The sequence below is a fragment of the Chaetodon trifascialis genome, chromosome 7 (assembly GCF_039877785.1).
Source record: "Chaetodon trifascialis isolate fChaTrf1 chromosome 7, fChaTrf1.hap1, whole genome shotgun sequence".
Lineage (NCBI taxonomy): Eukaryota > Metazoa > Chordata > Actinopteri > Chaetodontiformes > Chaetodontidae > Chaetodon > Chaetodon trifascialis.
The window spans coordinates 20,295,199-20,320,691 of NC_092062.1; the positions used below are offsets into that span (position 1 = coordinate 20,295,199).

General features: G+C 45.4%; 1 protein-coding gene across 1 annotated transcript in view; it reads left to right on the plus strand.

The window, feature by feature from the left end:
• Positions 1 to 8,383: 8,383 nt before the first annotated feature.
• The window catches only part of LOC139333477 (glutamate receptor ionotropic, NMDA 2D), a 42,943-nt gene continuing 25,833 nt past the window's right edge, over positions 8,384 to 25,493 (plus strand). The window contains exons 1-3 of the mRNA XM_070965921.1: positions 8,384 to 8,768; positions 23,795 to 24,135; positions 24,448 to 24,654. Of these exons, the coding sequence (XP_070822022.1) occupies positions 23,848 to 24,135; positions 24,448 to 24,654 (495 nt within the window). The 5' untranslated portion in view covers positions 8,384 to 8,768; positions 23,795 to 23,847. The remainder of the gene's footprint in view (positions 8,769 to 23,794; positions 24,136 to 24,447; positions 24,655 to 25,493) is intronic.

Genomic DNA, 25,493 nt, shown 5'->3' on the forward strand with positions numbered 1-25,493 from the left:
GAAAGACATGCCACAAGGACCCCACTTACACCTGGTATTAACATAAGATCTGTGTCTGGATATGTTATCTGGATTTCCACATCCGATCAACGGGACCTGGTATTAATAAGCGTTCTCATTATCTTGAATCTGCGAGCATTGTGATGTAGATTGTGATCTCAAAATGCAAATTTGTTAGGCGATGCAGGCTCACTTGTTAAAAAAAAAAAAAAAAAAGATAATACATCCCAGGTCAAGGAAAGGAATTCATTCATTTTTAAGCTCTTTTGCCAGATAGCTTGAGCTAGCAGGAGGAAGCAGAGTTTAGTGACCTTTCAGCTTGGTGGATGAGTTTTTTCTGAAGAATGTGGTCATGCTGCATGGATTGCATGCACACGCTGGCGAGATCCAATCACCACCTACACTAGCCGATTTTATCTCATCCAGATCACAGTACGCTCTGCGTCATTTGCAGCTTTTGACTAAAGTGTGTTTTTTTTTTTAAGCTAGGTCAGATAGCCAGAAGATATTCATGTTAATGGCCTTGCGTAAATGGGGTAAAAGGTTTTCGCCCAACTCAAACTGGGGACGTGGCAGCCCATGCATGGCAGCTCAGCGTCAGTTCAGTCTGATAAATATCAAACTTTCAATAAACTTAAAGCTGACAATGAAATTCAGACTTTCTTCTGCATGATTTGCATGAAGTTTTCCTACTCACAACATGCCATTTGACGATTTACTCTATGAAATGAAAATAAAAAATATCCTGGCCACATGTTTACGTTAGAGAACAATGATTGATTATACAATGACGTCTCACCACTCCAGTGTCAGCTTATTGCTTTTGTGTTGAAACTGCAAAATGAATCTTGCGACACTGAGAGGTAAAATGCAGCTGAGGAAGCGGTGCAGTGCTTTAACCTGACTGGAACATTTTGAATCTCGAGTCCCGGTCAGAGCTGCCGTCCTTATTTCGTGTCCTGCAGGACGGAGGAGCAGGCGGTGATGGAATTGGAGGGGACTTCATCACGGTGCTTACACCTTTCACATCCCCTCACATCATTAAATGAAAAATGAATGGGTGCACTTAGAAAACTGGTGAGGCGTTCTTTGACCTCTATGTTTCCTGCCCCGGCTGTGTTCATGTGCGTGCGTGTATTTGGTAGAAAGACAATGTGTGTGTGTGTGTGTGTGTGTGTGCGCGCGCATGTGGCTATGTGTCAATGCTGCGATGGTGGTGAGCTATATGGATCTGTATTAAGCCGGAAAAAGGAAGAGGAGGATCATTAACTGGTGGGCCAGCTGCCATCGCTGCATTACTGGCTCTTCAATCTCAAGGTGTGGTCACAAGCCAAGGTCAAAGGTCTCTGGTGTCCCCTCCAAGCGTGTGAATGATGGGCCCCTCCCGCCCGGGCCTGGATTACCGGTGGCTTGGTTGGAGGGCACAGAGCTGATATGCTGCAGCTTTTTCATCTCACGGCGGGGTGAAAGGTAAGGCTTTGAGTAAGATTTAAGATGATGAATTCAGCAGTCTGTGAGGATGAGGTTTGACTGGTTTATGAGCTCCGTGTTGTACAGTTATGAAGTGTGGTAAGTACCCACATCTCTCTGTGAGTGTGTCCAGATCCTCAGCCTCCCTCCCCTTCCCTCCACTATCACGACAAGCCCGCCGGACGCCTCTGATCTCTGTTTTGGTCCAATCATCAAAAACCTGAAGTATTTAGGTCAGACTTTAGCCTAGCAAAGGGAGAGACAAGAGGAGAGAAAAATAACTGAGAGAAAGAGAAAGTACACATTCCATTATTGTCCTCTTTTCATAGAGGGTCTCAAAGCACAAACGCTGCCAAAGCAACTGACACAGCAGACAAAAAGGAGGCTGGTTGTTCTGCTAACATCTCTGTGTGTTATGATGTGGCATATGTGTTTTTAGGGAGTAGGGGGTCTTTGTATGTACTGTATGTTTGTGTGGCTGGCTCCTCTGTGTTAAGATGTAAGCTTAGTCTTAATCTCCTTGTAGTTGAGTATCAGGCTGGTGCTAAGACATTGATTGGACCAGCTCCTTAATTGATACCACTGGAGGACCGCCTGCCAGGGGGAATGTGGTTTCTATGTGTGTATGTGTGCTTTTTGGTGTGTTAGAAGTTAGAAGTGAATCCCCCAGAGACCTGGATGAAACAGAGCGCTCACTTATCCTTATCGAATCCCAATCTCGCGTTGTCAAACTGTGTCCCACTGGGAAATGTGCGCACGCCAGTGAGGAAGATGAGGTCTTATCCGACATCGTTAGGGGCTCCAGACAGCGGTCCAGACCGCGGCAATCAGTGCAGCACCCCAACATGACAACTTGGCGCAAGAGAAAGTGCAACTGCCTTCATTAATTCTTACACACACACTAGATGCCCGTCACATGTGCACTCATATTAACACATGCCATTACGCACACACTCTCTCTCTCACACACACACACACACACACAGGCGTTTTGCTCTAATCAAGTCCTGAGACTCGAATTATAAAAAAGAATAATTCATTTGCGGCTTTTCTCCATATTCATGAGCTCGGCAACATAGACTGAATTCCATACATTGTTGAACGTGTGTTCCCAGATGAATTATAGATGTTATTTGAAATTGTTCAGTGCTCTTAAATGTCATCATTAATCTGAACAAGGAACAACAGTGCCAGCTCATGTCCTCAGAGGAGAGTGGAAATGTGTTTTTGTCTCTGCAGAGTTTGTGTGTGCAAAGAAAAAGATAAAGGATCCAGATCTATTCTATAGCTGCATTATTCCTTTGTGTGTGTGTGTGTGTGTGTGTGTGTGTGTGTGTGTGTGTGTGTGTGTGTGTGTGTGTGTGTGTGTGTGTGTGTGTGTGTGTGTGTGTGTGTGTGTGTGTGTGTGTGTGTGTGTGTGTGTGTGTGTGTGTGTGTGTGAGGGAGAGAGAGAAGAGGAGGAGGAGGGAAGGAGAGAGAGTGTCCTTATGTGCATTGGAGGCAGCCAGAAGCTAGTGTGTATCTAAAGGCGTTCGGAGCACGGATGATCAGAGGGTGTGAGCCCAATACATTCATCAGGGCTCTCCACAGGGACAGAAGTAGAGGCGCACCACAGAGACGAATAAAAATGCTGCGGACCGAAAAGAAATGAAATAATTTATTCCAGGAATGGAGTGGAGGGGATTTGGAGACAAGTATGTGGGGAAGGGGAAGGGGAAGGGCAGGGGAATGGATTAAGTCTGCGTTAGTGTCTGCGTGAGATAGAGGCGAGCACTGTGGCCCTGAACTTTTTCCTATTCCACACACCGCCACTGAAAGGAAATTCAATTGCCACTTTCCCTCACTTTCTGCCCGGTGTGTGAGAGCGGGAGGAAAAGGGAAAGAGAGATGGATTCAGCGACTGAATACAAAGTAAAAGCACGCATATAGTGTAGTATGCAAGGTGGAGGGAATTTAGAGGAAGTGGAAAAAAAGCCATCTCCAGCTTTTTTGTAAAACGCGCTCTGTGGCCCCTTCACTCTTCGTCCCTGAACCCCTTCCCCTCTCTCTGTCTCCATCTCATCTCACCAGCTCCCCACCACACCGCCTTACTCTATGTCAAAGCTCCATGTCTTTAAAGTTAATACCACAAAGTCCATTCAGGGTCAGGGCGTCATCCCAGTAGATTTAAGGTTGGTACTTTCCTCCAAAAGAGGATGAAATTCAGTGAGTTCAACAGCTGTTTAATGCAGCATGTGTGGAAGTCTCAGTGTTTTCCCTGCGGCTCGAGGTCTGTTTGTTTAACGACATCCACGCCAGATGGAGGAACTTGCCAGTCACAGTGAGAGGAGGCAACAGAAGCGTAAATTTGACATAAAAACGTCACATGATGGGTGCATATTTCAACAAGTTCAGCGGACCAGCCTGCAAACACTGCTCCGATCAAAGTCAGATGTGGCACTCAAAACCACCATTTGGCCAGTGGGAACATGCCAGATTCAATAAACTGCCAGTCTGACACCACTCCTCTGAGACACTGAGCCTCCTCACAACCTCACAGTCTCTCACTCCTTGTGGTCAGCTTCTCTATACCTGTCTTTTCCTGTTTCAGTGGACCCTGACAGAGGTAGATGGATTCAAGTGAGATGAAAAAATATATCCTTTATAAACATCAAGGATCTTTTATCTTTCTTAATCAAGCAGCAAACTCTGGGACTTAAAATGAAGGCAATGTGGAAGTGGCAAAAACTGCAGGTCCTTGAATGGCCACTTGAGGCTGGCTCCAAAAGCGAGTTTGTAAACTCACTCATTTAAATTCTATTTAGACTTAAATTTATACATATTGAAGAGAATGGCCACTTTGAGTGACAGCTAGCTGCTAGGTTCAGCGACCAGTTCTCATTCACCCGCCTCACCTCCACCTGTGCTCCACCTCTTTGCATGTTTTTGGATTAGCCAGAAGTCAGGCACTGCCAATATGGCTGCAACCTGAGCCACTGTCACTGGGCTTCACAGTGGCTCTTCACAAACCTATGTGTGAGGAATGGACATGCACCTTAATCACCATGTTTGTGGGTAGCCAGAGTCGCATTTGTTTACTTTATAGTGTCAGCTGTTTAAGCTGCAGGGCCATCCGTTTTTGTTTATCATTTGTCTTCTGGGTCGGATTTTTCAGTAAAATAGAAAGTGAAAACAAAGCTGTTAAGCAGCCATCTTGCAAGTCCCAGATGGTGGACCATCCGAATAATACATGAATACAAGTCAGTGGTGGAGGACGAATTCAGATCCTTTAAGTGATATTAGTAATACTCTACTGTAAAGGCACAATTGATTATTATTAACAAAATGTAGGAAATGTATCATAGCAGCTATAAGAGAGATGTCGATTGATCGATTAGTTTGAATTATCATTATTATTATAATCATTATTCTTACATGCTTGTGCTTAATCAACATTTTCAATACAGGACTTTTACTTATTACTTAGTACTTTTACTTAAGTAAAGCGTCTGAATGCTTCTTCTACCACTGGTTGTATGCAGGATAATTATGCCTTTATAATCGAGCAACTTATTTAAACTATTATTTCAACAAAACAAAGGAAATTTTCTGTACAGAAATGTTATCAAGTTCAGAATTCCAACACTTGTGCACCCCTGTGCATCTGTGTGTACAATATATGTGTATTTGTGTGTTAGGGAGAGACAGAGAGAGAGAGAGAAAACCTTATTGTTTGATTGTTAGCTCAGAGCTAAACAGATGCGTAAATAGAGATAGGGGAGCCCAGTCACATCAGATTAGACCAAACAACAAAATTCAAACTGTCTCTCTCACTCTCCCACACACAAACACACACATCCTCTCACAGACAATAAGTGGAACTGAGAAAACAAACTGACATCCGCGAAGCAATGCGCCTCAATCATACGTCCAATGTTTATTAACAGCAACAGCAAAACACGCTCCTGCACTGTAACTATCATGTAAATGTTCTCAGAGACTGCAGGTCTTTGTGCGCTACAGAAGCATGCCGACACACACCATGGAGTAAATACAGTGACGACACATACCATCACATGCCTCATAAACCCTAATGTTACCACTCCAATATCTCCATAGGCCCCAGGCAAAACAGAGACTGCCATAGTAACAGGAAGGAAGTGGGGGTGTGATGTTGAATTGATTGATGAATGCAAATGAAGATGAATGCACATGGAAAATACAGATAACGGGAATATGAACAGTGCGGCTGCTCGTTCACCTTTTCCCCCTCGCAGAAAATATGAATAGCTGATGTGTATCTGGCCTATTAATACCACAGCAGCGACACTGAATGCACCACTGAACCAGATATGGATCCCTTATCACAAATCATATGGCCCAGAATCAGTGGTCACCAGTCTTTCAATACCATCTGGAGCCTAATCACTGGGCCAGGAGGCACACATCAGCTTAATCGCCCTACATCCTAACCTTTATTGCCATATGGACTGAGTCCTAAAACTGACCATAGATCAGCGTACATGCAGAGCAACTAGCAGCAGTTTGCGTTCCTAATTGTTTGTTAATGGAGCATTATTCTATCAAAAAACACGCCGGGTGGAAACAACCAGGTGGAAACTAGTGTGTGCGGTAAAATGACTGTGTTTGGCTTTTTGTGTGTGTGTGTGTGTGTGCGTGTGTGTGCGTGTGTGTGCGTGCGTGCGTGCGTGCGTGCGTGCGTGCGTGCGTGCGTGCGTGCGTGCGTGTGTGTGTGTGTGGGGCTATTTTAATAATTGATTAATCTCTTGAGTCTGTTTTCAAGCAAAATTTCCAAACATTCTCGCCTTTCAAATTTGCTGCTTTTCTCTGTGTTGCATCATTGTACTGTAAACTAAGAATCTTTGGGTTCTGAACTGTTGATGGGACAAAACTAGCATGACGCCTTCTTGGGATTTAGGACACCGCGATGCACCTTTGACTGTTTTCACAATGAATTTGCTAAAAGATAAAACAATCAGTTGATTAATTGATAATGAAATCCTCCTTTGCTGCTGTAGTCTGTGCTCCTAAAATCCCACTTAACAGTAGATTAATGTGCCAGTTTACCAGTTTCCATACCATATATCCATACCTGAGATTTCTGCCTCGCTGTCAAGAGTTTTGTGGATAACGAGGACACAGATTTTGGAAAGAGATGCTGCTGTTGAATTTTTCAGTCTAATTTTTCAAAGCTTTAAGCACCATGAAAACATTATTCCATTCAGCTCTATTGTAGGATGGAGGCAGACGTCTCAAATCCGGGGCATATCAAGCCAAAACTATCTGTACGTCTAACGTTTGCATGTAAAAACACTAAATCTATTTGGCGTACCGCGTAAAGGTGAGCTTAATGATAACTGTGTTTGGGAGAGTGATGAAGGTTTCACAGGACAGATCTTTCAAAGTCCGATAAAGGGGACACTGCCTCCAGGCACTGATCACACCACACACACACACACACACACACACACACACACACACACACACACACACACACACACACACACACACACACACACACACACACACACTACACAGTGTGCAACTTATGTGTGGCCTCTCCAGCGTGTGTGTGTGTGTGTGTGTGTGTGTGTGTGTGTGTGTGTGTGTGCACCTTGGAGTCAGTCTCATATTGATGATTGTTCAATTAGATGGAACAGAGGTGTGCGTCCATCATTTACCAAACCTCCAGGGGCGAGACACATTTCTGTCAATACAGCGAGACCTTTGCCCTGCTTGTCCTTAAGCAGATGCTACGTTTAGGCACTCGACCCATCGCCCTGTTCGTGTTCACACTGTGTCTGTGCAGTAGTGTGTAAGTGTGTACTCCTCTGCGTGTGATCATGAAAGACAGCCCGAGATCTGCTGAAAAGGTCAATCCCTAATTATAAGATCATTTACTGAGTAGCCTGGTGCACATTCTGCTGATGATCTGAGGATAACTATTCCTTCATTGATTAGCGCCGATCCCAGATTCACACAGAAAAGGGAGGATGACAGAGGAAGATAACAGCACATTCCCGAATTTAACCGACTTTACACCTTCTGCATCCCTTCAGAGACACACCTTTGGATACAACAGCACTGTTAACAAAACATAATCTCGCACAGCCCACTGTAGAGTTTCACTTCAACAAATTTTATCAAAAAAGTTACTTAAATATGAATATTTAATTTCAGCTCTGAAGCCAAAACATGAAGAGTTCAGTGACTGAGCTGCAGTGTTATGATGCTGCATGTCCCTGCACTCTGCAAGCTGCTCACACATGGTCACTGACATGTTACTCCAGTACTCGAGTATGGATTTCTCATTTACACGCACGCACGCACGCACACACTGGCACGCGCTCTCTGCAGCTCTTCATGCAAAAAAAACAAAACAAAAAAAAAAAAAACAAAAAAACGCACCGGGCAGTGACACTCACATGTGGATCCACTGACGCTGGTGTGGCGCCTCCGTTTTGCTTGGAGAAGCAGAAAGAGGCGATAGGAGGCAGGAGAAAAAAAAGGCAGGACGGCGAGGGAGGGATGCAGGGAGGGAGCCAGAGATGGATGGATGGATGGACGGATGGACGGATGGACGGATGGATGGATGGAGGGGAGGAAGGAGGGAGGGAGGGGAAATGCGGAGGGACGACGAGGAGAAGGAGGAGGAGGAGGAGGAGGAGGAGGAGGGTGTGGGGGGGGGCAATGAGAGGGCTGAGTGGTTCTAGTAAATATTTATATTGCAGTATGATACGCGCGAGAGTGAAAGAGAGAGAGGGGGAAAGGCAGAGAAAGAGGGAGATATAGAGCGTCCATCCCTTTATTAATTTTATTCCGGACCGCTAAGTTTAGCATTCAACACGTGTCGCCAGTGATGGAGAGAGGGAGGGAGGGGGGAGGAAACGAGAGAGGGGGGGGGAGAGAGAGAGAGAGAGAGAGAGGGAGGGAGAGAGAGAGGTTGACGGTTGCTAGGTGACGGGGCGCATATACTGAATTTTAACAAAAGAACAGGGAAAGAGGGAGAGGGAGAGAGAGAGTGTGTGAGAGAGGAGAGGAGAGAGGGAGGGAGAGAGGTAAAGAGAGAGATCGGAGAAATTGAATACATGTAGAACATATATATTTAGATATATATTTTTCCCAGCGTGTGTGCCTGTGTGTGTGTGTGTGAATGTGTGTGTGAATGTGTGCGTGAGTGTGTGGTGGCGGCGGCGGTGCGGGGTGGACACCCGCAAAACGGATACCTCAAAAGGGAAGGATGTGAAAAAGGATGGAGGGACGCAGGAAAAGAGGGGGGAAAGGCTGCTGAGAAAACAGTAAGTACATTTTATTTTAATGCTATTTGCAGTGCGGAGGCATTTTTTCCTCCGCTTCAGCCCGCACACACTCTCTCTCTCTCTCACACACACACATACACACACACACGCACACAGACTCTGTGCCGCTTAGATTAATTGCGGCTCGGGCAGTGAGAGGGTGCTACGCGTCATTGAGACAGGAATAGGGGGCTCGGGTGTCGGCATCTGTACGGCCGCTTGTGATGGAGAGATGGATGGCCGGGGATGGAGAGGTGGAAACGGCCAGCGCACCGGGGCTTTGACCCCTCTGTCATTGCTGCGCCTGAAAACTCACAAGCCTCTCAGCTCCTTAACGCATAGGTTCCTAACAGCAGCCGGCACTGATGTTCCGAAGACACACGCACGCACGCATGCACGCACAGAGATTACCGGCGGTTCAATTAATCATATAGACTAAACCTTAAGGCTCTGGTTTTGTCTGCCAGGAATTTTCTATGCATTATTAATAAAGACAGAGTTTTGGTTCCGTTTAAGTCTTTAAACACCGGCGCTGGCCGCTGTTTCCTCCTCACTCTGCTGCGGATGTATTAATTGAGGTGATCATATCTGTTGATGCTCATTTTCTCAGGCTGCGTGGTCAATGTTCGTGCATGTGTGTGTGTGTGTGTGTGTGTGTGTGTGTGTGTGTGTGTGTGTGTGTGTGTGTGTGTGTGTGTGTGTGTGTGTGTGTGTGTGCGTGTGCGTGCGTGCGTGCGTGCGCGTCTGCCTGCTCGTCTTATATAGCCACCGCTAAGCCCGCAAGATTGTCGATCAGTTTTTCCTCTTGATCTATTTATATCCCGATACGCTGAATATTTGGGCGTATGGCAGCGCACAGTTATCCCTCTGTTGCCACCGAGGAATCTTCCCCAACGGGCTGACTTGCCTCAAACACAGTCAGACAGCTGGAACAGGCGGATTTTTTCTTCCAGCTGGGTGAAGGAGTGTGTGTGAGATTTCACTTTGTAGGTAGATTTCTAAATTTGCAGCCCCTCTGGGCGCCCAAATAACTTTTGTTTTTGCCTTGCAGTAGTTTAACACAGCAGTGAGTGAATAACAGGCACAAACACACACCGCCGCCGTCACCGCCACTGGAAAAAAAAGCAAAAAACAACAAAAAAACAGGGAGGCCTTGGACCATAGAGGCCACCAGGGGAGAAGATCATGCTATTGACTTGCTCAGAAGAGCCACAGTGTTGCTTCTCTTACAGATTTGCTGCAGTGATTGGGAGTGCAAGATCAAATGTATTGGCCTGCGCTGTGAGGCCACTGAGTGAATACATTTATCCAGACGGAAAATGGAATTAATGTGTTGTTTGTTTTTCCATTTCTGTGGGATGCTCGGTGTCTCTCGCCCCTCTCAGCTGAGTTCTCAAGCTGATATCCATTTCAATCAGCTCTTTTCACCCACAGGTGACGTGCTCTGTGTTCACTTTATCGCTTCTCCCTCGCAAGCCCTGTGAAATGCACACGCAGGCGTACTGCAGCAGCGTGCTGCATGCACTGCTGCCCGTAAAGTGTTGCCTTCAGTGTCAGCAGAGCCCCCTTCTCTGCCGATCCGTCGTACAGTTGCCCAGAGAGATCTGTACTGTACCAGCTGTGAGTAGGGGTAGACGGGAGGGGAGGGTGAGGGAGGGGGAGAGGTGATGAGAGAGACAGAAGGTGTGGAGGGAGCGAGAGATGAGAGAAGGTGTGAGGAGGAGGAGGTGGAGAGAAGGCAGGAGGGGAGAGCCGGGGTGAGAGATTGGAAAGGCTGCAGAACGAAGGGGAGAGTGAAGAGACGGGTGGTTGGAATTGAATATCAGAGGGGGACATGGTTGGACGGCGCAGAAGAAGAGATGAGAGGAGTAGAGTCAACATTTGTGTGCTTGTTTTCTCCAACCCCTTGCTCTTCATCAATTTCACCTCATTGATTCATCGACTTTTGCACAGAAAACCTTCAAGCTTAGCTCAACGCCCCCCCCCCGCATGTCTCTCTCTTCTTCTGCCAATCCCCCTGTTTCTTCTTGCCTCAATCCCTTCCGTCTCCTCTCTCACCCCTGCAACCTGTGACTTCCTCTGCACAGTCTTCTCTTCCCTCTCTTTCTCCCGCCTCCCCTTTCATCAGTTGTTTGATGCAACATTAGTGGATAGTTTCCTCAATCCTGCCACCCACCCGAACCCCACTCCCACTCTCTCTCCACACGTCGCACCCAGTGTTCTTTTTAATACCACTAATCAAGGTAAAGCTCGTTAACATAGAACATCAATTAGTCTTTAACAAGATCACAGGCTGGTGTTTTGGAGCGATTACAGTACTCCCCTCTCCCGATGTTCTTCTCTGGACTCTCCTCCAGGTTGTATTGATGAACGTGTTGCATATTCACTTTGGCCTGGTGCAGTGAGCCAAGAACTGGATACATCATGGCAGATGTCTGCAGATGGGATGTTTTGATCAGTTATCTGAATGTAGCATTACGTTATATAAAATTCTTGAAAAAATTAAACTGATTTAGTACAAATCGATATTTGCTCCAACATGTCTGACAGGGGCTTGTTAAATAAGTCCACATCATTTCAGGAAAGAATGCCTCATTGAAATCAGCAGGGGACCCAATTTGTGAGATTTATTCTTTCCTAAAATGAAATAATCGTGTCTACTGTAAGTCTGAATTGTACACCATTGTCTCATTTAATGCATGAACTGACTGTTTTTCAGTGACGCACCTTTAAACATTACATGACAGTAAACATCAATAAAAGTAAAAAAAAAACTGCAGTTCAGCGATGCCTTAAAACCAAACTTTTTTCAGCTGGTAAAATGCTGTTTCTCACATCGCAGCTGAAAAGATAATTTCAAATAACTGTCAGACAGCTGACAGTATATTCAGCCTGTTTTAAATGTTGAAGAAATAATTCAGTTCTCTAAAAGTGTAAACATTCAGAAGGGTAAAGTTTGCTTCAGCGATAAAGTCGGCATCGTTCGATTGCTTTGACAAGTGAATCAGACATTTAGGAAGCGTCTGGGATCTATTAGTGGATCAGCTGATTGGTCGATTGCCAGAAGGATAATTAGCAACAATTTTTTGGTTCGATTAATCTTTTCAGGCCAAATATTTCTTGGCTCCGGCTTGTCCAGTGTGAGGATTTTCTGATTTTCTCTGTTTTATTAATCAGAAGCTGAATATCTTCAGTTTTTGGACTGTTACTCAGACAAAACAAGACATTCGAAGACATTGCCTTGGACTCTGAGGAGCTGTGATGGCATGTTTTGATTAGATTTGACATTCATTGACTTAACAACTGCCTGCAGATTCATCAATAAATAAAATATTATGTTGCAGCCCTACATACATAGTTAGCAGAGAAGACTCTGTAAAACTCCTTCATTTATTGAAAGTATTTAAATTTCAAGTCGAAATCATACAAAATTAAGGAAATAATATTGAACTTGGTGATGCAGTATTTGTATTAAATAGTTTTAATACATTTAACAGTATCTGCTGTTCAAACTTAGCAAAAAAAACCAAAACCTTTCCTGACAACATTAGTGAAGGTACAGTGCATCTCTGCTGTCATAGCTGCCAAGCTATCAGTGACAACTCAAAGTACCTGCCGCTAATTAGATGTAGTAGTGACATTATGATGCATCTGATTATGACAAGCTGCAGAAAAGACAAAAATGAGACAGTCACATGATGGGAAACGGGGCATCATGTGTGCAGCTCGGTTCACTGCAAGTTTTCAGAAAGCGGCGTGTGTCTCAGAGAGAGAGAAGAGCTGCGTTCACATACTGAACCACAGTAGTAACCAGCTGCTGGGGGAGGCAGAAGTGCTGCTTTGTGTTTGATGAAAATGCAGTTTTTCATGAAGCACAGTATGACAATAATTAATCAATTATTAATTTTTGATTAGTAATCAAAACAAAATCCTTATGCTGTAGAAACTTAGAAATCCCCGAGCCACCATCTGAATTCCATGTCTGGGAGTTGCTTTTCGCTAAGGTGGCAGCTGCTTTGGTTTGGCAGCCCTGAGGTGCCGCCCCCAGCCCAGTTACAGTTACAGCCCAACTCTGGACGAGGACTTGCAAAGACACTCAAACACACACTGTCGCTGGAATGACAGGAAGTCGTTTAACAAACAGGTGGGGATGGGAACAGGCAGACAGATGGACAGGCTGGCAGACAGAAACATTCATAAACAAAACCGCACAGACAGGTATGAACGCGCACAGCAGTGAGGGAGAATTTAGCGTGCACTTCTTCAACATAGTCGCTATCAAACAGGTGCGCACACACGCACGCACACACAAACCTGAGCCAAAGCCCTGCGGCTTGTTTTGGGAATACAAGTCTGGAGGCAGCTTGCAGGCACACAGCTTCACATGGCTGCATGCAATACACAGTCACACACACTCTCGAAAAGTACGTTCAGGCAGATACCCATGGGTATGCAGTCAGACACACGCACCGAGAGCATACCCAAAAATACACACACAATGAGTAGCAGATTGCACACAAACACGCACACACACACCAGCCACAGCTTTGGATGAGAGAGGACCCTGGGACCTTGCCCATGGGATCCACACACACTTACAGACGCTGTACTGTATATATACATTTGAGCGCACACACAAATACAAAGACAAAGCAGAGGAGAGGAGGATGAAGAGAAATAATGAAACAGGATGAAGTGATGTGCAGGAATGTTTTGCGGCACGCAGCGTTTTGCAGCGGTGTGGTGCGGTCCTTCATGATGATGGATGGGGCAGGAAATGACAGCATAAGTGGTTATTAAAAAAGAGGAAATGGGGCATTTATAAAAACTATGTTAGCCTGTGTCTGCAGCCCATGTTGCGTGTCACCCTGGGCTGCTGTGTCATGCCTCCTGATCTGTGAGACTTCCCTGCGCTGCATGTCGGGCCAGCTCTGTTAAAACCCTTTGTCATTCTCCTCTCAGAGAACCCAGCAGCTGGCATTCATAGCAGGCTTTGTGCTGGAGTGACTGTGCTGGATTTACTAGGTACCACCACCAGGTGCAAAGTTGAACCTGTTTCATTGCCTTATCACTTCTTATAAAAATAGCTTTGCTCCGTTTTTCTTTCAAGTTTGAATGTGGAATTCCTTCATAAACAGGTGCCGTCTATACAGCTGTTACAAATGCAAATGTGTGCGTTTGCACCTGAATGGAATTTGCACAGCGTGTTATCTACAGTACAACAAGGAGGGGAAGACAAGGAAGGAACAGGGAACGTCAGCGCAGAGATGGAAGAAAGCCTCTGATGAAAATAGTTTGATGTTCCTGGGCTTGTTTTAATGTGCTTCATCTCTGCATGTAAATAGCTCTAGCTTCTAAAACTGGCCTTGTGATCCGAGACAGTCTTGCAGAGCCTCTCCTGGTTTTTGACACTGAAAAGAGGGAAAGGTACGACGCGCTTGGAATGCAGGTGTTGTGACTCAGGGTCAGGATTAATTTGTTCTCAATTCAGGTTGTGCGGTTTCATTATCCAAACTGGACATTTTCTCACGTCGGAGCCTTCTTTAGTCTATCTCCTGAAAGGTGATTAGGAGTGAATGCTCTATTTTCAATTATGTCATACCAATTTCAATCTAATTTTTTCCAATGAGCCAGTAAATGACCCCAACCTTGGCCTGGTGCTGATCGGGCTCATCAACTTGATTTTTATGTAATCTGTTCAGTGTTAGCTGTGGCATATTCTCCAGTAAAGGCTTCAGCTTTGGGAAATGCAGACTCTCATTCACACGTTTTGCACTGAGCACTGACGGGAAAGAGCAAGGAGATCAATTGCTGGCACTGTATACTGTGTGTCATCTGCACCCAAATATTAAGACTGCTGATTACACATCCTATCACACATTTGTCTGGAGGTAGTGCCACTTTGTGAAGATGCACTTTTTTGTGAGATTTTGGAGACTTGGCGTTGTTGACTAAAGCTGCATTTATGCCATATTGGCAGAGTGTGAAATGGCAAAACCTCTCGTTTTTCCAACTCGGAAGCATTCACACATTATTCCAAGATGGTCAGTCACAACAGATAAATAAAATCAAGTCTAAATTAGCTGTGTTGGGCTACATATATTAAGCGGTTCATTTGCAGGTAAACTAGAGGCAAGCAAACAGATTGTATTAGTGTTAACGTACAATTTTATTTAGATATAACTGCCAGTGATGGTGGCCTCGCAGCCATTTTGCCACTTTTTTTTTTTTTTTTTACGCTTGTGTTGTTCTTTTTTGTGTAGTATAAAGTCACAGCTGTCAGAAATTTCTGATATCTCATGACATGAACTGTTTTTCCCTCCCGGCTGCTCGTAATTACGTTCTGTACGATATGATGTGAAACCATCATAAAGAACTGTGGCCATCTCAGACTACTGAACACCTCTTTGATGAGATACTGGTGCTTCATGTGTCAAGAATTGGAAAAAAAAAAAAACAGGAGAAGACAGATATCTTATATTTGTTGCGGTGAAAAAACAACGCAGCATTAGAGGTGTCTGTGTGGAGACAACACCGTGGGGTTCTGACATTCGCCTCACTAACCTCTCACCACCTTTTACTCTTGAGAATCATCGGAGACGCTATTAAAAAAAAACCTTTCACCGGTTTCAATCTTGAAATTCCTCTTCCCTGTTGGGCATCTGTCTGCATGGGAGTGCATTTCCTGAGCCAAACTGATCCACAGACGTTTATAGGATAGGCTGACAGAAGTGTTTCTAACACCTTTGGTCATGAGCGGGGGCAGAGCCAGATGTGCTGTGAACGCAGCTCAAACCTGTACTCAACTTTGTGACATTGCAGCATAAGATTTGAAGCAGACTGAATCCATCTCGACCTCAGCAGCTTGTGGCACCTGAGACTAACTTACCCTTTCTCTCTTATTCAGAATTGTGTTCAATAATTGGGTGCGTATGTGTACTGTGACAGAGTATCAGTACACATTCATCCATACATATAAAGTGTACACGCACATCTACTTGTGTGATTGTGTGTGTGCATCTGACCTTGTCCAAAGGCGCGATAGTTATCAGTTAAGGTTTCCCACACCAGTTTAATCTGTTTATCCTCAGAATAATATTATGAATCATTACTATGCAGAGCTCGGCGCTTTTTTTCGGCTGAGAGTCTCGAGCAGCTTCCGAGTTTGTAGCTGTTACAGAATGTTTCACCTTACAGGTCCTGAAGGGCTGCAGTGTCGGCTGCTTTTCATCTTGCTCTTTTAATTAGTGACTGATTTAGATCTGGCTAGGTGATCCCAGTGTCTGGCCAATCAATGAGGGAATTAATGGAAGCGCTGGTGCAAGCAGAGTGGAGCAACACTGTGGCTTTGCAACGACTGGCTCCAGATTGGAATGAGAAAATAATCCATTGAATGTTATTTAAAAAAAAAAAAAAAGAAAGAAAGAAAGAACAAGAGAGAAAAATGTAGTTTTTTTCTGTGCCTTAGCATGATTCTACTAAATTCTGAATATTCCCAGGCTCTCATCACATCTGCTGAAAATGTTTCATCCAATTTGTTCCTGATTTCAATCTGAATGCTGTTTTTTTTTTTAAAACAACAATCAGCCAAGCATTTCATTCATGAATGTACAGTACATTATGTAAATGCACAGCATGAATGCTTGTTTATTCTGAGATGATTGCGCTGCATTGATAGCACTGTGATATTAAAGCTATTTTCCCCAAAAGCCCTCAGAGTTTGTGGATGCCTGTAAAAGGTTGAGCAGTGAGAAATTATTCCTTTTAAAACAAACATAATAAGATAATCCCCCAGGTCGTGCGCTGTGCGGACATCTTGACAGAGGATTTGGCGAAAAAAAGAAACTACAGAAAACAATTTCAGTGTACATTAAACCCAGTAAATTATGTGGCATTATAGTCAACCTGGGAGCAGAGGTGGCTGGCCAGGAAGCTGCGCTGCAGACCTCTGCTCCTTGCTGTATTAGATGTCAGGTGTACAGGTAGCGAAATGAAATATTCTTGCTCCTTGGCCAACCTCAAAGTACGCACTTATATTAAACAAGCATTGGCAGTGTGCATACAAACGACGTAGTCTCCTCACAAAACCATTTTTATTCATTGAAGTTGAGTTAGTATATGCCAGTTAAGCTTATTGAATTCTGATATGTGAATTCCTGAGACAAGATCCCCAGACACTGGCCTTTCCACATGAAGGCATGTGACCTTACTGATATTTATGTCTGAACGCTCATGAGGGCAGTAAAGCATTTGTAGCTGATGTTCTCTGAATGGAGGCGTACGTGCGCAGGCGTATGTGTGCGCGAAGGAGAGAGAAGATAAAATAGAGACAGCATGGAAATGTTTCTGTGCATCATTCATACACAAATTGGTGTTGTGTGTGCCGTCTGTAAAACTCCATAAAAATATCGTGTGTGTGTGTGTGTGTGTGAGGGAGAGCATGCAATGTCCTGAGGATTAAATGAATGACAGGAGGTTGAAAGATAATGCACACACACACACACACACACACACACACACACACACACACACACACACACACACACACACACACACAGAGTGAATAATTCAAGATGCCCAGGCTATGTTACAAAGTGAAGTGAAACAACCGACAGGACCTTTATTTTTATCAGCTGATCTTTCTCTCGGGGTTACAGGAGTTCACATCCGAGCCTTACCAGCAATTACTAGACATGTGCAAGGTTATATTAAAGCAAAATTAAACACATTCTCCACTTTGGTAATTATATACTCAGAGCTGAATGCTATGAGTTAGAGAGATGAGATGTGGTAATGTCAGATATTTCAGTAATAATCAGCTGTAGTGGATGTGATTTCCAGTCACCGCTTTTCGTGTCTGGTGTGCCAGAAACCACAGTGGGTAGTAGGACCGAGACATTTTCTTTTCTGTTAAAAAATGAGGTCAGAGAATTGTCAGTGCTACACTGTGGCAGGGTCCAGGGTCAGCTTCATCTCATTTCCATCAATCCATAGAGGGAAGAGAAACAAGGAGTGTCCTCCCATTCAAGTAATGAAATTTATCCCCTGAATGTACGGAAGTGAAGTCCAATTAATTGACACTGTCTCTTGGCACAAGTGTTTAATCCAAACCCATGAAAAAAACGTCTGAATTGAAGGCAAGATACTCTGAACCTTGGAGTGAGGCACGTTTCGTACGACCACATGGAAATGTCAGAAAAGGAATGCATTTTCTGCTGTGAAGAAACATCAAAGTGAGATGTCAAGGTGACTGTTTCGTGTTGCTCTTGTAAAAGGTTACAAAATACAGAAAGGACAAATGGAGACTACCAGCTCTAAATGAGTGTCGTGCAGAGCCGGTGGAGATTTCACTTCCTCTCCCCCTGTAACAGTACAGTTTATAGAAGATAATACTTTTTTTTTTCTTGCATTTGCAGGCAGATATGTTAGAGAATGTAAAGGCCTCGAGGTACAACACAGCATCTTTCATTTTACACCTTCTTATTTGTTAACAGAATAAGAGAAAGAAGAGTGCAACAGAAATTTTAATCATCTCCTTGGACAAAAAAACCCCCACACTTTTGGAAAGTTGCCCCCGTCTGTGTGCGTCTTCTTGTCTTAAATTTGTTAGCCGCAATTCATTTTCCGTATTCCACATCAGCTAGCCCGTCCACTGTAACTCTTCCACATAAATAATGGCATCACACTGACAGTGACCAGCTCTGATATGGTTGGTTATCACCTTGTTGCATATGTAATTTAAAAACATTGTGTGTTGCATTTCCCGGCAAGGAGCTGGGCGTTGCGAGAGTTTGATAGATGGCTCCGACTTTGTCACCACAATGGCTTATGATAGCCACAGCTATCAAGTCCGAGGGAGGCAGCGGCGGCAGCAGCAGCAGCAGCAGCAGGCTTTACTACTGATGTTTACAGCCATGCAGTAAAAACACACAGTACTGTACGCCCTGCTGCTGCACGCTGCGCTACTCGCCGATCACTCTGCACACTTTGCACAATGGGAACAAGAGCCGCTCGCCTGCCTGGTGGCTCTTCTGCTCGACGGGGATCAAAGAGAGAGAAAGAGAGAGATAGAGAGAGAGAGAGAGGAAGTGAGGAAGGGCAGGAAGTAGAGAGTGAAAGGAGTACAGGACAAAGACATGTGGAAGGAAAGAATGGGGGAGGGCTGAGGGAGAACAGGCGGCGAGATGTGGGAGGAGAGGGAGAGCGAGAGAGGAAAGAGGAGTTGGTGAAAGTGAGGACAGAGCGACTGAATGAGTGAATGAATGAAAGAACGAATGAACAAGTGACCAAATCAAGTGACTGAGCGAGTGAGACAGACTGAGTGAGGGAGTGTGTCTGCGAGCGTGCTCATGTCCGTGTGTGTGTGTGTGTGTCAAGTGAGAGTGTGTGAGCGAGTGGATGAGTGGGTGAACAAGTGCAGCAGGACAGAGAGAGGGAGAGAGAGATTGGGAGAGGGAGAAAGAGAGGATATGTTCCGTCAGAGAGGACACACTCCAGTGGCTGTGATTGAAGTATGGGCCAATTAACACGAGGAGCATTGAGCTCCAGCTGCACTCTTCTCTTCATTCCTCCGCTCCCCCACACTGCCACATTACCCCGCACGACACACACACGCACACACACACACACACACAGCCATTGATACACTCACATATATGCACGCTGTGGGCGCCACACTGTGCTGCCACTTTATCTTATCTTTTACTATAATACAGCTATGGACCCAAGGAAATTATAGAGGCTACATACGCAGTGTTCTCGAGCACACTGCGGTCTTAAATGTGGACCATTGGAAAAAAAAATTGAGTCTTCACGTTCGGGGGGGGGTTTCTTACAGCAGCTCACAGAGACTCTGCAATTTCTTTTAATGGCGTACAGTAGATTATATATTAGCCTGCATATATTTCAGATGTTTTGTGTTGGCTGTGGAAAACTGCCTGGGCTGATTCAGTGCAGCCTGTGCCATAGGCGGCAGGGAGCAGGTCCATTACTCTGCATGACACACTGGGATGAAGCAGCAGGGCCCAATGTGGGCAAAACACAACGCTGAACACTGCACTTCCACAACTCCACACTCCAGACTCCACAGACTCCTTCCCCATTCACATTTCCCCAGCAGATCCGATGCAGCACAAGGTCTGGCACGCTGCCTCCATTGGAGTTCAGTGGGAGAGGGGCTCAGAGAGGCGTGGATGCCAGGAGCCGACTTCTACCCCGAGCTGCTCCTTCCTCTCGCGCGACTAACTCCTCCAGAGTCACCGCGGGCGCTCGCCGCAGCTGCAGCATGTACAGTTAAGGGGAAGGAGGGGATCTGATACCTGAAAACATTGTGATTGTTTTCCTACCATCACACTGACACCAAGAATCAATTTTTCATTTTGTGTTTCGAGGCTATACAAGTTTTTTTTCTCTCTTTGATGTTTGTGGGAATAGTATAGGCTTCACTTTAATCCTCTATAGAGGGATATACAGTGATTTGCCTTCAGCGGCACAAAACCGCTAACCTGTTTTGATATTTTGCAATTCAGTGAGGAAGTTGCGGGAAAAGCTGTTCATACAGTCGGCATCAGTTCCTGAAGGAAATCATTTGGAATGGCAGTGAGCACACGGCGCAGTGTAAATGAAATGTTTAGGCAGAGATACTGTATGCTGTGTTTTGATTGTGGAGTACTGGCAATTTTGGAGGAAAAAGAAGAGAGTGGCTTGCCTGCCTGAATGTTTTCTCTCTCATCTTCTTGATTAGCTGTCTCTGTCAGCCTGAGAATATTCCCGCTCTTAAGCACTCTGTAAATATTCCTGAAGGTGTTTTTAGTTTGCTTCTAACAGTCGCTGGCATGTACGCCAGCTTCTGAGGTGCTGTAAATGCCACTTTCTTTGTTTAAAAAGACAAACTAAACAGGCTCAGCGAAAAAATAATAATTATACTGTAGATACAGTAAGCTGCTTATTACGGTGATTGTCAAATTGAGAGATCAACAATGTACAATACAAATACTTTAGAGTAAGTGCTGATATAATGGTTAAGACAGCAAATGATGATTGAAGGTGCATGCACCATGGCGAATTCAAAGTTTCAGAGTCTAAAAGAATCATCAAAGACAGCACTCTTATAAAATCTGAAAGGCTTTGAATCATTTTTCCTTTGTAGTTGGTGCAGTCACATTCAAGAAAAGAATATATTACAATATTTATCGTACTGGTGATGAACACAGTCCTGATACACACCAAATAACAAAATAAAGTCATTATCTTCCAAATGACAGTTATCGTGCAGCGGTCAGATCCTGGCAATGCTCCTAATGCAGCACTCACATTTAAGAAACATCTCAATGACTAACTGATTCCTTACCTTGAATTCTGTTCAGGGAAAACAGACTTTTATACACCTTTTGACTAATTGATCCCATTTTAACCATTCCCCGAGTTGTAGGCAGTGCCTTTCCAAATATACATGCATTATACACCCTGCTGAATTAGAAGTGGCTCTGACGACGGGAGAGGATCGTTTTTAAATGTAGAAGGGGGAAAAAATATACTAAAATGCGAACATTTGCATTTTAACAAAAGATTCATTTACGGTAGCAAATCAAATGAAACAGTAATCTCTGTCTCTTTCTCTCTCTGACTCTCTTTTCTCTTCCCTGTGCATGTGTGCGTATGTTTCACTGTGTGTGTGTGTGTGTGTGTGTGTGTGTGTGTGTGTGTGTGTGTGCGTGTGCGTGCGTGTGTGCGTGTGTGTGTTCGCTGTGAGCCCCCTCACTGCACGGTTTTTATGATTCAGTTTGCAGAATTGGAACACATAATGAACTATATAGTAAGATATATTTAGATGAGGATTTGATTATGATTACTTGTACTTTGCTTTACTGTAGCGCGCCTCTGAGATGCTGCAGATGCTGGATAACAGGCAGAGTACACTCTGCTGGGAAAGTAGCTACTGTATGTAGTAATACACTGTGTTCACACCTCACACTGTGATGGAATGGCACACTCTGGTTGGAGAGTGCAACGTAAACACCTCATGAGAGTGAAATACAGTGACAGGCCTAACAGTTAATGGCTCCGAGCTCAGCACCGTAGAATACAGCTCCACCAAGTCATATGATGCACCGTATTCCTGCTGCTTCGTCTCTGGCTCTCTCATTTTCTCTGTCTCTGCGTCCTTCCCATTCTTTCCTGCCACATCTTCCTCTCCTTGAAAGCCAACCAAGAAACAACAAAGCCCAGTTTTTCTCCCTCTCCCCTTCATTATTGCATTCTCCTGTTCCCTCTCTCCTACTAACAGGTCTGTCTCTCCCTATCTCTCCACACCTCCATCTCTTTTTCTTACCAGTATCTCTCCACCTCCCTCATTCGCCATCTCATTCCATCTCATTCCTCCGCTCTCTCCTCCTTTCTCTGCCTAGCTTTTTCTCTGTAGCCCCCCCACCCAACACACACACACATACCCACAGCCCTGTCACTCAAAACAGGAGGTTTGGCAGTGTATTTGTTTAGGCCAAACACGTATACACATCCCAGTAATCAATATTTCTTTTCCTGCTCCTCTCCTCACATATTTTATGCTACCTCCCACCATCCCATCCCACTTCGTCCTCTCCTTTTCCCCTTGTACTCTGCCACCTGGCCTCCTTCCTTCAATCAATCAGTCATCATAAGTCATATTTACAGTACCTTTCTATTCTATTTCATTTCACAGCCCCCCTCCACATCTTTGCCCCCTTCCTCCAGTTACTTTCTCTTCTCCACCCACTCTCTCTCCTTTTCTTTGTCGCTTTCTTTTTCCATCCAAAAGACTGATCAGGGTCAAAGAATCGGCAGACTGTGACAAAGAGAGGAGAGTCGGATGAAGACAGAGCGAAAAACATAGAGAGGAGGAAAAGGGGGAAACACAGGCGCAGAAAGGGAGAGTGACTGAGGAGGGAATACTGTGTCAGCCGGTCCCTGTTAATCAATGCAATTGTGTTTGGTACCTGAAGCCATGAAAATTGGGAGAAGAGATGGGGAATATGAAAAGACAGAGCACGAGACGGAGCGGGGAGAAAGTGAGAAGGAAATGGAGAAAGGGGGAGGAGGGCAGTTGGCACCAGAAGTAAATTGAAAATGATGTGCTGTGTTTGTGTGTGTGTACACACACTGTGTGTGTGTGTGTGTGTGTGTGTGTGTGTGTGTGTGTGTGTGTGTGTGTGTGTGTGTGTGTGTGTGTGTGTGTGTGTGTGTGTGTGTGTGTCGCTCACATATTAACCCTGCTATCTCCCAGGTAGTCATTATCTTTCTGTGCGGTTGTTTGCGCGAGTGTGTGCGTGTATGTTTGTGTGTGCTGCATTAACCCTCATATCTCTTTATCATTAAGCTTCTCTGCGGGCATAGTGTGGCCATGCATTTATCTGGCGTGCGCGCGTGTGTATGTGTTCAAACGCCTGCATGCATGTGTCTGTGCGTGGATGCAGCCGTGTGAGGGCGAGTGTGTTTACAGTGATCTTAATTGTTGTTATCATTCATGCCGCACAATAACCACCTCCGCCCCCATCTTTGTCTGTCTTCTATTAACTCTCTCTCCCTCTCACCCTCCTTCCCCCCCTAACGGCCAGTTTCTATTTTTCCTCATATTGTTCCTTCTCAGCCTGCAGCCTAAATAGCACCCATTTCATCTCCTCTCTGTCTTGCTTTCTTTTCCTTCCCTCTATTGTTTTTTTCCCCTCTGCATTCCGGACTCCTCGTCCAGTATTTTCTCCAGCCAAAGCTAACTTTTATTACCCCATGATTGGATTCAGAATTCATTACCCTGTCTTGCCTGTATGCAATGTCTGATCAGTTTCTGTCTCTCTCTCTTTCTCCCTCTCGCTCTCTCTGTCTACACCTCTTTCTTCCCCTCTCCTCCCTTTTCTCTCCTGATTTGATTGGATGTCCTCTGTACTGGACATTACAGAAAAAAAACACCCAAGTCTAACTTAATTTCTTCTTCTCTTGCTTCTTCTTCTTTTTCACCTTCTTCTTCTACTCCTTGCTGTCTCTCTTTCTTTCAGGCACCCTCTCTTAGTGCGATATATATCTGCCGCCCCCCCCTCGGCAGGTTGCCATGGTCGCCATACCTACTCTCTCTCTCCTGTTGGTCCTGGCAGAGTGGGCAGGTCTGGTGGACGCCTCCCCCCACCTCCTGCTCCGGCCCAGCCCGCGGGAGCGTGATGCAGGGGCCATGATGAACTTCAACATCGCTGTGATCCACGCCGGTGCTACGGTGCAGGCAGAGGCGGCGGTGGCGGGGCCTGGGGGAAGGGTGCTCTACCCCGGTTTCGGCCGGGTATACGGCTCCCTGGGGGAGAGCGTGGTCACCCAGTGGGGCTCTGCTAACGTCATCTGGCTACAGGTTGGACATCGTCTCTTCTACCTACTGCTCATTCAGCCTTACTTGAAGGAAGGGAATAACAATGACCATCCATTATTCATACTCACTCCCATTATTTGAGCTGAATGGGCAGGACACTGCGGCCGTTGTGTGGGCCCGGCTGAATGAGCGGGCGTCTGGCTCTGCTCTTTGACCACAGCTTGTATTGTTAGCCAGACATGTCATGCGTGCTACAGACACTTTCCATATGAATAACACAAAGTCAAGACACACTGCCCTAGTTGGTCAACTCTATTTGTCCCTCTGTCTTTATCCCTCTCTGTCGTTTCCCAGGTGAATGACAGTAGTCCTAAGACAGTGCTGTCCCAGCTGTGTGAGCTGCTGGCGGCGCGGCCCTTGCAAGGTCTGGTTTATGAAGAGGAGAGGCCACCTCGCACGGCTTGGGGTCCTTTGGCCCCCATGCTGGAGTTTGTCTCAGCACAAACAGGACTGCCCATAGTGGCTGTAGGAGGGGGAGCGGGGCTGGGGAGGATGCCACAGGTAGGAGGAGGGAGGTTGGGGTTGGGGTGGGAGAGTGAAGAGGAAGTGTTTGCAGTTTGTGTGTGCGTTTGTGTGTGTGTGAGCCAGAGAGGAGAGAATCAGAGGAACACAAGAGGGCAGACGTGTGATTGCATAGCTTCAAATGTGACGGCCGGCGAGTGGAACAATGTTAGTTACGTGCGTGCCGTATGCTGAAGCAGTATGGTTGACAGCACAATGAATGAAGTATAAAGGGAGAGCTGCTTATATTGCTATAACAGCTTACAATGTCACAATGTCGCGCACCCTCTCTGCGAAGAATAGGTTTAGGGAAGTGCCGGTGGGACGGAGGGGAAGTTGAAGGTCAGGGTCGCTGATCTGCAGAAACTCTGCAGTGTTTGATCTGTAAATGGCACCAACTGGGGCCGTCGCTCTGCCTCTGATGTTCCTGGGAGGGAGGCAATGAGCAGACATGTGTGTGTATGAGTGAATAACAGAGTGTATGCGTGCGTACTGTACATTTGCGTGCGAGTGTGTACGCACCAGAGAAACTAGTGTCACATTCCTTTTACCACCAAACTGGGGTGGGGGGTGGGGGGTGGGGGGGGACAAAAAGCATTGCATTTGTGCTTACAAATAACTGTTTTAACCATTTACTCTTGAGGAATTAAATTGTAGCACTTTGATGAACTTCCTTTGAAGATGTACCCTCGCCTAGTCCTCATCCCCTCCCATCCCCTGAACAGACTTTTTAGAAACACTCCCTTCTGGACGTCATAGGAGAATTTGTGCAACAATCCTAGCTGTTTTAGCCCTGCGGCTGCACGAGCGCTGCTGCTCCATAAAAACTTCAAGCCCCG